This window comes from Anas acuta, chromosome Z, assembly GCF_963932015.1.
Source record: "Anas acuta chromosome Z, bAnaAcu1.1, whole genome shotgun sequence".
In the NCBI taxonomy this organism is placed as follows: Eukaryota; Metazoa; Chordata; class Aves; order Anseriformes; family Anatidae; genus Anas; species Anas acuta.
The window spans coordinates 20,165,303-20,178,382 of NC_089017.1; the positions used below are offsets into that span (position 1 = coordinate 20,165,303).

At 35.0% G+C, this 13,080-nt stretch overlaps 1 protein-coding gene across 3 annotated transcripts in view; it reads left to right on the forward strand.

Annotated features, from left to right (window-relative positions):
* The window catches only part of AP3B1 (adaptor related protein complex 3 subunit beta 1), a 159,681-nt gene that overhangs the window by 51,817 nt on the left and 94,784 nt on the right, over positions 1-13,080 (forward strand). For all 3 annotated transcript variants that reach the window (XM_068666205.1, XM_068666203.1, XM_068666204.1), the window contains exons 8-13: positions 687-848; positions 3,059-3,156; positions 5,793-5,847; positions 5,931-6,002; positions 8,266-8,328; positions 9,381-9,513. In XM_068666205.1, coding sequence (XP_068522306.1) covers positions 687-848; positions 3,059-3,156; positions 5,793-5,847; positions 5,931-6,002; positions 8,266-8,328; positions 9,381-9,513 — 583 coding nt within the window. The remainder of the gene's footprint in view (positions 1-686; positions 849-3,058; positions 3,157-5,792; positions 5,848-5,930; positions 6,003-8,265; positions 8,329-9,380; positions 9,514-13,080) is intronic.

Consider the following 13,080-nt stretch of genomic DNA (forward strand, 5'->3'; position numbering starts at 1 on the left):
CACAAAGAAGCCTGTAGGTTCCCGTGTTCAGTCTCCTGCCTCTTTTATATAGTACTTTTATTTCTGTTCCATTGTAATGTGTAAATTTTGCAGTATTATTTTTTGTTGTTCTTTTGTTTTTGTTTGTTGTTGCTTCTTTTAAGTGACATCATGCTGGTAGCTTGTAACTTCATTTAAACAACTTAAGGATTTGTACTCCTTCAGGGAAGGACAGGCTCAGGATATGTGACATTTTGTGTGATAAAATTTCTTAAGAACTGTCCTTTCTTTAGAGAGTTGCTGCTTTCATGAATAGTTTATGTATTACTAGAAAAGGAAAGATGCACATGACTTCTGTTAAGACTTCCAGAAAATGAATTTTAAAGAGCTGATCTTCAGAAAATTCAACTTTGGATCATAGGCTTTCAGTCCAAAAAGAACTAACATCCTTACATAATCTAATACAGAATACTAATGAAGGTATTCCATTTAGTAGTTCATCTTACTTGTAAATATATCTTGCACTGTTGTTACATCTTTTGCATTACATTTATGACCAATTGGAATAGAAGACATTGTTCCGTGGGCATATTACAAAAAATGTGAATCCTGCATGGAGTCATGGTGTTATATGTTACTTTGTAAATTAATACAGCTGGATGATTCAAATATTTTCTGTATCTTCTTCTAATTTTGTCTTTTGGTAGGATGATGATATTGTAGAAGAATACAATGAAAACAATTTCTATGAATCTGATGAAGAACAGAAAGAAAAGGACCGGAATGTGAAAAAGACTTATACTATGGACCCAGATCACAGGCTGCTGTTACGGAATACCAAACCCTTGCTTCAAAGCCGAAATGCTGCCGTATGACAAATTCCTTTTTGATAAAATATTGAACTACTAAGGATCTATTCTATTAGAAAACTTAAAAGTTTTAAAAGTCAGATCTATTCCTCTTTAAGTGAAGTGATGATTATACCATGTAGCAACTGTTAGAGGGAAGATCAGTTATTTCTTTTTTGAAATTAACTTAGCTATTAAGTAAAACACCTGAACTGAATGTCACATATGCTCCAAATATTAAACAAAATATTGGAGAATATTTGAATTAACTTTCTGTTGCATGTGACAACTATAGTATGGCTAGCTTTTAATGCTTAAGTTCTCAGCATCTACAACAGAATAGAGTGTTAGTTTTGGTGATACAGACTCACAAAGAAAATCATACTTGCTGCTGATTCATTAAGTGGTGGTTTCCTTTGAGTCTCACGTTTTAAAAGTAAGACAGTTACATACCTAAATTTCTCGTGACTCCCACACATTCTTAAGGTGTGTTGCCAGGATTCCAGGGTAGATGTGACATAACAGATGCAGTATGCTCTCCAATATTTCCAGGAAATTTTAATACGCAGGCAGTTTTTTTGAGCCAGGAAGATCCATGATGATGGTGAATCATTGTGATGTTAGTCTGACCATGGAACTTTATTTCTAACCTCAGTTAGTCTTGTTAAACAAGACTAGATGTCTTTGGAAAAGATTTCCAGTGACAGTGAGTACTCATATCATCACAGATACAATACAATGGTTGCATCATGATTAAATCATCTCCTAACCCATTCTTGATCAGCTAAACAGATTGGGTTTTTGTTTCTCCTTTGAAACACATTTCTAGACTCCAACTAACGTCTAACTTCTTTTAAAACCACGTCTTAACTGTTAGCAAACTCTGGAAACAAACAACATAGTTTTGCAATAGTAGTTATATCAGAATACAGCCTTTTGCTAAAATCACTGTTCAACATCTGTGTAGCATTTCCTCATCTCTTGCAAAAAGCAGCTAAAATGTTTGCTGAATGTTTGCTATCACACTACATTGAGAAGAATTGTAGTTACTTATCTTCCACATTCCATAAATCACTTTCTTTATTTCTGTTAAATATGATATTGATTCTAACTTTTATGGTCTTTAAGTTTATGAAACTAAAGTTAACAGAGAGGTTAACTTTGTCAAATGAAATACTGATTCTTTAAATAGCTACTATTATACCAATTTTAGTAACATTCACAGAATATACCAGAAATGAAATTGTTTTCTCTTTGACGTTAGATTTTTGTCCATAATAAAATCTTCCTGTAGTATATTGCTGAAAATATTTCAGCTATTTCCTCTCTTCATAATTTTTATCAATTTTTGTTTATTAATTTTTAAAAAAATATTAATTGGCGTTAAGTTTTAAGGCACCAAGTTAAGTGTCATGGTAGTGTCTTCATTTTGAGTCTCTTTGTTCTGTGATTTGTTTAATTTTCATTAAGAAAGTTCATCAGGACAGTATCGTAGGGAAGACTGAGACATGACATAATCATTAGCATAAAGTTCATTATTTTTCTGTTACTTATGAGAAAATTTTAAAAATAGAAATTACTAGTTTTAAGTTGTGTATATTTCAGAGTCATCTACTTATTCTTACTTGCTACTATAGTTCTTTCAATTGGATTTTAGACTTCAAAAGCTGTCAATTAATGCACCAGCCATTTAATAAATTGTGTGATAGAATAACAGAATGGAAGGTTTTTAGTGGAAATGAAAGAACAAGTAATATTGAACATGTATTTAATAAAAGTAAAAGCACCATTATTGTAGGATTTTTTAAAAACAGAACAACAAAAAAAACACATGAGATCTCTTCATTAATCAGCAGACCTAATTTTAGCAGTATTGGGTGATTAAATGTGATATCATTATGATCACAATTTGAATTACTTAGTTGAATTACTTAGTTTTCTCTGTTTGGCCTACTTAGTTTTCTCTGTTTGGCCCTCTTCCTCTTTTTTATATTATATTACCCAGTAAATACTGGGAATGATGAGAGGTACCTACTACTTTTGATTTTTGGAAACAAAAATATCTTCCTCCTGGTGTTTCTGTCCCAGACTGTTTTCTTGATTTCAAAGAACATGTGTACATGCTTTGCTTTCTGAAGAGGCAGTTGGTAGGTCAGCAAGTGTGAATTGAATGCGATGCATATGTTTGACTATTTTGAGTTAACATGCTGTTCTGAATGTTCTTCTTGTAGGTGGTAATGGCAGTTGCACAGCTTTATTGGCATTTGGCACCAAAATCTGAAGCTGGTATTGTTTCTAAATCATTAGTGCGTTTACTCCGTAGTAATAGGTAGGTCAAGTCTGTACTTTAAATTGCTATCTGTACTTTTCTAAAAAAATAAATTGTTACATACTTTTTTATCTGTAGCTATACATATAAATAAATTACTATCGCACTACTAGAGTTTTGTTGTAACATTGTCCTGTAAAATACTAATTTTTACTCATATGTGAGAATAATTACATGTAGTTCCCTCATTTTCAGTCTCACTTTCAGTGATCATTCAGCATCATAAGTGTTTCATTCTTAATTATAACTGTCTTTCTGAGAAGACATGACTGCCTAGTGAACATACAAATGTAGATAGAAGCATGCAAATGGGGATAGTACTAACTAGTTAGCTTAGTTTCTTGATTTGTTTAATTACTGGAAATTATTTGAAATGTCTATCTTGTAGTTCTTTACTGTCTTGCTAAGCACTCAGTCTTCAGATGTGCATTTTATTTTTCTTCACCGTATATTGGTAACTTCGTGTTGACAGAAAAACTAAGAGTGATACTTGTTAAATTACCAGTTGCTACTGCGCAATCCCCTGTTCCTTAGTCCTTGGACTGTGTCTTAAACTACTACATGTAGTTTATATTTCATTCAGTATAACTAACTTTGACTTAATCATCTTCAGTGTTACTTACTCATACTTTGCTATGAAGGGTTTCACTGACCACATGCTTCATAAGATTGATAATACTCACGTGTGTTTGTGTGCGTGCATGTGTGCATGTTAGGTAGATTTGGCGTATTATTCCAATATTTGCCTAAAAGTTTTTTCCCTCAGTTTTTAGATCTTAAACTTCTATATATCTATATAAAACACCTTGAAGGTTTGATAGCAGTTACAAGATGTTTTCAGAATAACTTCTTGGCTAAATATGATATTCTTGGATAGCTGAGCTGTCAAAATTATTTATTTTTAAAAAGTAAGTCAAATCAGGCAGACAGCTTTAAAAAGAAAAAAATTGCTGTATTTGTGTCTGACAAGATTACTTGACTTAGATGGGCTTCATGAGCACAGTCACCATAGAGCTCTTTCTCTACAAACTTTTGCAGCTCACCTATGGCTAACATATCTACCTTTTAAAAGTTTGACTACTGAAGTAAAATTGGGCTTGTTAGAGAATTCACACTTTCATTTAAAATAAAAATGAATTGCTGTTATTTTTGTGCTTGGTTCTATAGTACAATATGCTTCCCATTCTCCTTATGAAAATAGCAAAAGCAGTTTGGCATTTTTACAGGTAATGTGTAGAACTACGCTCATACTCACAGGTTGAATGGCTTAATTTTGCATGTTGTTTATTCCTCATTTATCCTCAAATTTCTTCAAATTAGAAATCACCTCTTTCTTGTGTTTCAACTAGCACCTAAAACGGCACTAGAGTTCTGATTTTCGTGTTGAATAACTTGTCTATTCTCTATCACCAGTCTGTGAGAAACATTTTTGCTATTAGAGCCACTATGAAATAAGCTTTTGTTGTTTGCCCTTGAAGTTACATGCCTGTGGCCTTTAAATTAATGTCAAATATGTTATAATCTAGCAAGGATATAAGTGCTTGGGAGAACATTTCATAGTGACTTCCAGTCTTGGTTCCTGATGCTCAGCTGGCTGTTTCCATGTACCTATATAAGAATTACGTAAAATTATGTTTAAAAGATACTATGTTCTTCTGTATTATTACCTTTCTTTTTAAACAACAGGTGTAATATCTACAGGACTATTAGACAATTTTTAATTAGAGGAGATAATGGATGAGGTGATTTGATTTCTTTATTAGGATGAGATTTGCATCACAGAAGAATTTGAGAACTCATTTAGAAATTTTGTTTGTAAATTATTTATTGGTCTGTAAGTGATTAGTGCAGAAACTCTGAAGTTTAAAAGCTTCAGACTAGTATTCAAATTTCCTTCTGCTCACTCCTATTGAGTATGAGGCTACCTTCTAGTGAGGTATATTAATATATTAATATATTAATTAAAACATCCTCCTAAGATGCTTAATGTTTTTGTGTTTAGAATATTACATATTTCTGTTGCCTATATCCTGTCAAAGTTTATTAAAGTGCTGCTTTTTTACAGATGTGTGAGTCTGTCAGTATATATTCTAAGTGAAAGGAAAGCTTGGCCCTTTTGGGGAATTAATAGGAATTTTTTTATGAAATGAATGAACTGTTTCTTACTAGTTACTCAAGTATCAGCTGTTGTAACTAACGCGCTAGTTTGCACAGTGCAGATGAAGTCCATATCTTGCTGTGGTGGACAAAACATGAGGTTTTTGTGAGGTATGTCTGGAGATGCCAGAATGTAGATGTTTTGTATAAGATGGAGATGTTTTTTTAGAAGAATTACTAATTTTTAGTTTAAACAAGGACCCTAACGCCAAGAAGAATTGCACCATTATACTGGTATTAGTGTTTTTTTCTCCATATTGAAGTTTTTAAAAATGAGAGCCTGGTTTCATTGTTCCCCTTCTTGTGAAGCACGTCATAAACTTGTATCAGTTGGCAATAAGCTTTTTCCATGTTTGAGGGATGTCAAATGTATAACTTACTTTTGACCTGAGTATAATTGAGCTTTCTTTGCCATAATGCATTATTCTGTGTTTCTGTAATTTTGTAGAATAACTTTTGTTTTTCTTTTCAAATTCTAGGGAGGTGCAGTATATTGTTCTGCAAAATATTGCCACTATGTCGATTCAGAGAAAGGTATACCATGTTCAGAGTTTCCACAATTACAGTTTATGTTGAACTCAGGTGAACTATTTATCTATGTATGTTGCATTTTTCAGGGCATGTTTGAACCTTATCTGAAGAGTTTCTATGTTAGATCAACTGATCCAACAATGATCAAAACTCTGAAGGTAAGCTTAAAAGAGAATTTACCTCTACATTGCTGTAGAAAATACTATTTGCAACAGGAAAGCAAAATTTTCTTGTGCAGCTATGACACGCATTCTATGCTCTTCCTTTTTTCGTTAAGTATAGTAGTATTGTAGCTTTTAGTTAAATCCACACGTGTCCTTCAGGCTTCTATTTGAAAGTTCACTTCCTAGCAAAGTTTAGGTAGCAGGTGCACTGTGTTTTTCCACTGCATCTTCTGGTACTTTTCAGTACAGAGCATTACAAAAGCTAGTTCTTTTTAAGTAACTAGCCATTTGAGCATTTAGAATTTGATTGTTTTCATAGAAGGAAACATCTTCTCACATGAAAAGAAATGAAAACTTACTCTCTTTGATACTGTTTGATTAAAAATAGTTCAAATCTGTTTCACTGAATAAAATGGGAGTCAAATATGGGACAAAGTCAGAGTACCAAGTTGCCTTTGAGGTCAGCATTTGGTGTAAGAAGGATTTTAGATTTTCCTCTAGTTCACACCTCAGTGTGTTTGTTCAGCTATTTTTTTCTTGTTTTCTATATTCCTGGTCCTTAATAGATGTGAAATCCTTGACAAAACAATAGCTAAGAATTGTCTACTATTAAGTGCCTTCTGTTTTATTTTAGATTGTCACAGAAACTTGTGTTTAGGAGTGGAATACACGGAATGTATGTTTCTTAAAATGACATTATTTTATTGATACTTTATAATTTTGTTATTAATTGATATACTAGTGAAGAGATGAAGAATGAGAAATTGTGCTGTTTTCTTTCGATCTCAATTCTTATTCACTGGCTGAAAAATCTATGTCAGTTTGCCCTGTTACATAAGATAACTTGTGCTTTTTTTTTTGTTGTTCTATTGTATCTGCTTTAAGATAGATGGATCAGAACTGTGGCAGCATTTAAGATGTAGGAACACGCTGGAATTCATCTACTGCACTGTTTGATTACTGTTTTGTTTTCTGTTTCTTTCTCAACATCAAGTTTGCTTTTTTGTTAAGTACTTAGCATTGACCTTATATTTTCAATGGGTTATCTGTTCTAACCACAAATTCTCTGTTATGGTTTTTAGTAAGCAGCTCATAGCCTATCATTTTCTGTAAAGTTTTCATCCCCCTTTATCAACATTACTGTGCATTCATGTGTTGAATTTGTTATTTTCTCAACCAGCCACTGAATATTTGAAGTTTTCAATGCAGCTGCTCTAGTCAGACTTCACCTTCATTTTTGTGAAAGCTGTAGTATCAGCAGAAAATTGTGTCACCTGTCTTCTTACCACTTCCACGGTTCACATATAAATACATTGAAATGCAAAAGATCAACAAAGTTAATTCTGAGATCCTATCAATAGCTTTCCTGTACTGTAAAAACAGTCACGTTCTTTCTGCCTATTCCTGTCTTTAAACCAACTGTTCATCCACTTGCTTCATGTGCTATACCAGGCTCTAAGAGCCTCTGGAGGTCTTATCAAATTGGTCCCGAAATACCAATGGATTGTATCTATTAAGTGTTCTTGTCTGTGTGCATCCAACTCAAAGAATACCAACAAATTTATGAGGTATGAATTCTTTTTACAGAGCTAGAGTTTTCTTATTCTTCCATTTACCTCATTTAAATGTTACTGGAATTTTTTCTTCAAAGTTAAAACAGACTGGGAGCATAGCATCTTAATGGCATATGCCTGATGGTACATATCATCCTCTTGCTCACCAGGAGTAAGGAAGAGGCCTTTCAGGGTCTGATGTTGTTGATTTTGATTGAGGTCTGAACACTCTCAAGATGCAACTGTTCATTTTCTGAGTTACATGTCTTTTACTGCAGTTCATATGAATGTAATGGACATTGCATTTATCTCTCCCCAGCTGCAAATGTGCTTTCCATTATTTCTTCTTACGGTGTCACATGGTTCTTATATCTAAAGCCTGTGGTATCACATAGGAAACAATACTACTGAAAGTATTTCAGGTCCATTTGATATGCAGTGCAACACTGTAAAACAAGAGCTCATAGAAAATGCATCACTGAACCCTAGAGTCCTGTTTTGAAAACCTTGCATGTGCTTGCAAGGAGAATTTTCCTCCTGAGTGCAATGCTGCTATCAGTTTATTCTGAAATCTGGTATACACTATTGAATTCCAAGTAGTATATTTAATAGTATTATAACTTATTTATATGCAATAAAATTATTTTGTATATGTGGTACTGTTTATAGAATTTCATTTTAGCTTTTAATATTTTTTCTTTCAGCTTGAAATCTTGACAAATTTAGCAAATGAAGCCAACATATCAACTCTGCTACGAGAATTCCAGGTTTGTACAAAAATGTATTCTTTTGAAATGAAATGCTTTCTGTTGTCCAATTGCCATTGTTGGATGTTTCATCTAGAGTCTTAGTCTTAATATTTTCAAGTTAACATCTTTTCCAGAATGAAGTGTTCTTGGAATTGAAGTGACACCGTCTCGTATCATAATGGATAATGGTGCTTTTTCTATGTGAAAAGAAGTTTCAGTGTTTTGTTTCTTACTCTTTCCAACTTCAAAAAAAAAAAAAAAGAAAGAAACCAACCAAAAAAAAAAAAAACAAACAGTTGAGAACAGGCTGCCTAGCAAGATTGTGGAGTCTCCTTCGCTGGAGATATTCAAGGCCTGTCTGGACACCTACCTGGGCAGCCTGCTCTGAGGAACCTGCTTTGGCAGGGGTGTTGGACCCGATGATCTTTTGAGGTCCCTTCCAACCCCTACAGTTCTGTGATTCTGTGATCATTCCAAATTCTTTAAAACATGTTCTACCGACTTGACTGACACTTTAGAAAAGTCATTAGCAGATATTGCCAAACCTCATTTCTGTAAGTCATTTGATAAAACAATATTAGCTCCAATATATGTATATGTATAAGCAAAATGTTTTGCATATGTTGTGGAAAAGTTCTTTCCTCTTTGCATATGACATCTAGTTTCATTGCTTCAGTTCTCTGGCTGGATTTCTCTGAAATATACTAGTTCTCAGGCAGGTAGGTTATTCATAGTTTCACAGATGCTTCTGGTTAAATGACCTGAAACTTCTTTGAAGAGAAAGCTCATCAACTCTTCCAACCTTGCATGCAAACTAATTGTTGTTTTGGGGTAATTGCCCCCTGCCCTTGGCTTCCTTGAAATCAGAGGTTCCCATGGCCATGGGTGACCAAAGCTAGCAACAAAATGTCTTCTGGAAGTGAAAATGAGATGGAAAGGTATAACTTTTAATGTGTGGTATAGCTATCTAGGTTGAATGTATTATGCAATATGTTTGTCATAAGAAGACAACATAGTAAGTTTCCTTTTGACAATACATATATTGACTAATGAAAACCCTGTTTCCATAGACTTACGTGAAGAGCCAAGATAAACAGTTTGCTGCAGCTACTATTCAGGCTATAGGCAGATGTGCAACTAACATCACGGAAGTGACTGACACGTGCCTTAATGGCCTTGTATGTTTGCTGTCCAACAGAGATGGTAAGCTAAATGTTCTGCCTGTTTTCTGAGTGGCTGATGGCTTGAAACCTTTTCTTAATAGGAACTGCACAGAGCAGATCACATAATAAAGTATATGGAGGCTTGGCTTGTGTAAGAATTTCAGTGACATAGCTGATAAAAATAGTGACTTTGGTGCTTCTTGTTTGAATCACGTCAAAATGCTCTCATAATCACTAGGTACTTGTCTTCTCTTTTGTGCTCTCATAATCCCCGGGTATTTGTTCTCTCTTTTGTTAGCAAGATTAAATCCTTGTTGCCTGCAATGATGAGTCTACCTATTTTTTCTCAAAATGCTGTTAATTGTTGAAGTGTACTGTTGTGAGTATCCTAGATGATAGTAGAAGTTTTGCTGTTATATGTTCAGTTGCATCAAAACAGTTATCCTGTAGAGGGTGCTGAAAGCTTGGAATGGCTTTTTAGTACATCAATGTCTTACTGGAAAACCTATTAAATAGTTTTTGTATAAACAGTCCCAAATTTGTCTTGTTCTTATAATTTAGTCTTCTATTTTTATATAGTGATATGCAGTTGCAAGAAATAGAACAAGAATTAGATAAAATTAAATAGGATATAGTAGCACTGTAAATCAATACCTGATAATATTGTATATTCTGACTAGTTACCAAGGAATATTATGCAGAAGGAAGTCAATAAGATAATCAGAAAATTATTGTAAATTTTCAAGTCAACATGGGTGTTGTTAAATATCAGAAATACAGTTGAGACAGAAGTAGTCAAAAATAATAATGTCAGGAAAAGGAGTAGAAGCATGGTTTTTTTCATGTGCGGCGGGGATAGAGTAATCAGAATTGTACAGCGAACACAGATGAGATCTACTCTAAGCTTTGAAAAGCAGCATTGATTGCTCTTCATATCTATTGGATATATTTTTTCTGATAATCCTAAGAAGGTCTTTATTAGGGACATTGCTTTGGTAGGGTGTAGTCCTATCAGTGTGACCCACTGATGCATTCAGAACTTTCTCTTGTTTGATTTATACTCTGCAAGTCCTTCTTCTCTCCTGCTTAACTTCATAACAGAAATTTCTGAGAGGCCTTGGTGTATAGCTTGCTAGTTTTAATCTATGTAACTTTACTTTCATGTTGCTCTGGACCTTTTGTCCCTCTGTGCATTTCTAGTTATCCACTGTGTTTAAAATGTATTCCATTGTTGTGTTATAACACAGTTTCTGCAATGTGACTTAGGTAAATTTTTTTTGTACTAAAGTTCATGAATATAACCATATTAGAAATACTGCCTTCAAAGTTTACTCGATTCCTTTTAATTCTATTAGCAATGTTCCTCTAGGTTGGTAGGCTCCTTTCAGCATGTACAAATCCACGTTTTCTTCTATGTATGATAATTAAACTTCAGAATATTGAACTTACTAAATAATAATCTTCCTTTTAGTTTTCTTGCATGGGTTTTCTTTCTGCTAATAAGGATCTCATATAAGAAGAAACAGCTTTTTTATTATAGCTTCTCAAGTTACAATTTTCTTCAAAGTAATTCCATATGTGTTTATACACACACACAAAATACATATTCATTTGCATAAATGTGTGCATGTATATAAAGGTATGTCTCAACAAGATTAGTTGTCTTGACTGGTTCTAAGTAATTGTCTAGCAAGTACTTCTGAAGGTCCTGAAAGACATTTCATTACTTTATTTTATAAATCTAACCATAATCTTCTTGTGCTTACTATTTTGAAAGGCTACAAAGGACATATTTAAGATCTTTTAAACCTGGCAACTGGCAAATTTCTTTACCATATGCACAGTGTCTTTTTCTAAAAAGTGAGTTGAATGGCATAACTTACATGGTACCTTTTCCTTAGGAAGCAGGAAATTTCTGGTAGTCACAGCTTGTTGAGCATGAAGAGCTTTGGGCATGGGAGGGGAAAAAAAACATTTGGTACATGTAGGAGAACTAAAATTCAGTTGTCATGGTTGATCCTGCTTTCTTCCAATTTTCATTCTTAAAGTATACAAGCAAGCTGCTTGTCCTGCCGCTACTTATGGTTGTCCCAAAACTGGAAGCAGTTCAGCTCCCTCTGTGTAGCATGAAGCCCAATTTGGTAAGTCTAGAATGTTTTGGCATCCCAGAAAGCAGAATCAGCTCTCTCTTCCCTTCACTGTTTTATCATTTTTGGGGAATTTACTTCAGCATAGAAGAAAGGTGGGCAAATTAATTCTACCAAATCAAAACAGAATCATGAAGAATGAGCTTATGGCAAAACTGCCTTCCCGTTCTGTTGGTCTTGTTCTAGAAAGGTTTCTACTGAAAAAACGTGTTTTCTTAGTATGGGAGCTGAGCCAAGAATCATTCTGGAAGTTAAGTGCTGAGAGTGCAATTAAAACTGCCTCTTCAGCAGTTAGTTAAGCCCACCTGGGATAACTTTCCATGGAACTCTCTAGGTGTCTCATCATAGAACTCTCTAGTTTCTGCATGGACTTCTGTGATTGAAATGTGTTTTTTGTTTTGTTTTACCATAGCCCCCTACTTCCATGAACAGGGGAAGTTTGCTTTTAAAAATGCACTCATAAACACACCAAACTTCAAGAGCAGTTTTCCTCTTATAGAATCACTAGAATGGTTTGGATTGGAAGGGACCTTAAACATAATCTAATTCCAACCCTCCTTCCATGAGCAGGGACACCTTCCATTAGATGAAGTTACCCGAAGCCCCAGCCAATCTGGCCTTGAACACTTGCAGGAGTTGGGCCATTCACAGCTTCTCTGGACAACCTGTTCCAGTGCCTCAGCACCCTCTGAATAAAGAATTTATTCCTCATATCTAATCTAACTCTCTTCCCTCTTTTAATGTAAAGCCATTACTCCTTGTCCTATCACTACACTCCCTGGCAAAGAGCCCTTTTCCAGCTTTACTGTAGGCGCTTTTAGATACTGGAAGACCTCTTTAAGGTCTCCCCAGAACCTTCTCTTCTCCAGGCTGAACAGCCCCATCTCTCTCAGCCTGTCCTCATAGGAGAGGTGCTCCAGCCCTCTGATCATCCTTGTGGACCTCCTCTGGACTCGATCCAACAGATGTCCTTCTTGTGTTGGAGGCCCGAGAGCTGAATGCAGCACTCAGGTGTGTTCTCACAAGAATAGAGTAGATGGGGAGAGTTACTTCCCTCAACCTCCTGGTCCTGCTTCTTTTCATGCAGCCCAGGATATGGTTGGTTTTCTGGGCTGTCAGTACACATTGTTGGCTCATGTTGAGCTTCTTATCAACCAACACCCCCAGGTTCTTCTCTTCAAAGCTTCTCTCAATCCATTCTCCACCCAACCTATATTTTTGCTTGGCATTGCCCAGCCTGTCCCTGACACAAGGGACAGGACCTTTTACTTGGCCTTGTTGAACTTGTGGTTCTCACAGGCCCACCTTATAAGCCTGCCTACATCACTCTGGATGGCATCCCCTCCCTTCATTGTGTTGACTTCACCTCATAGCTTGGTGTCATAGCAAACTTGCTGAGAGTGCACTGATTCCCCCTGTCAGTATCACTGACAAAGACATTATACTGCATGGGTCCCAGT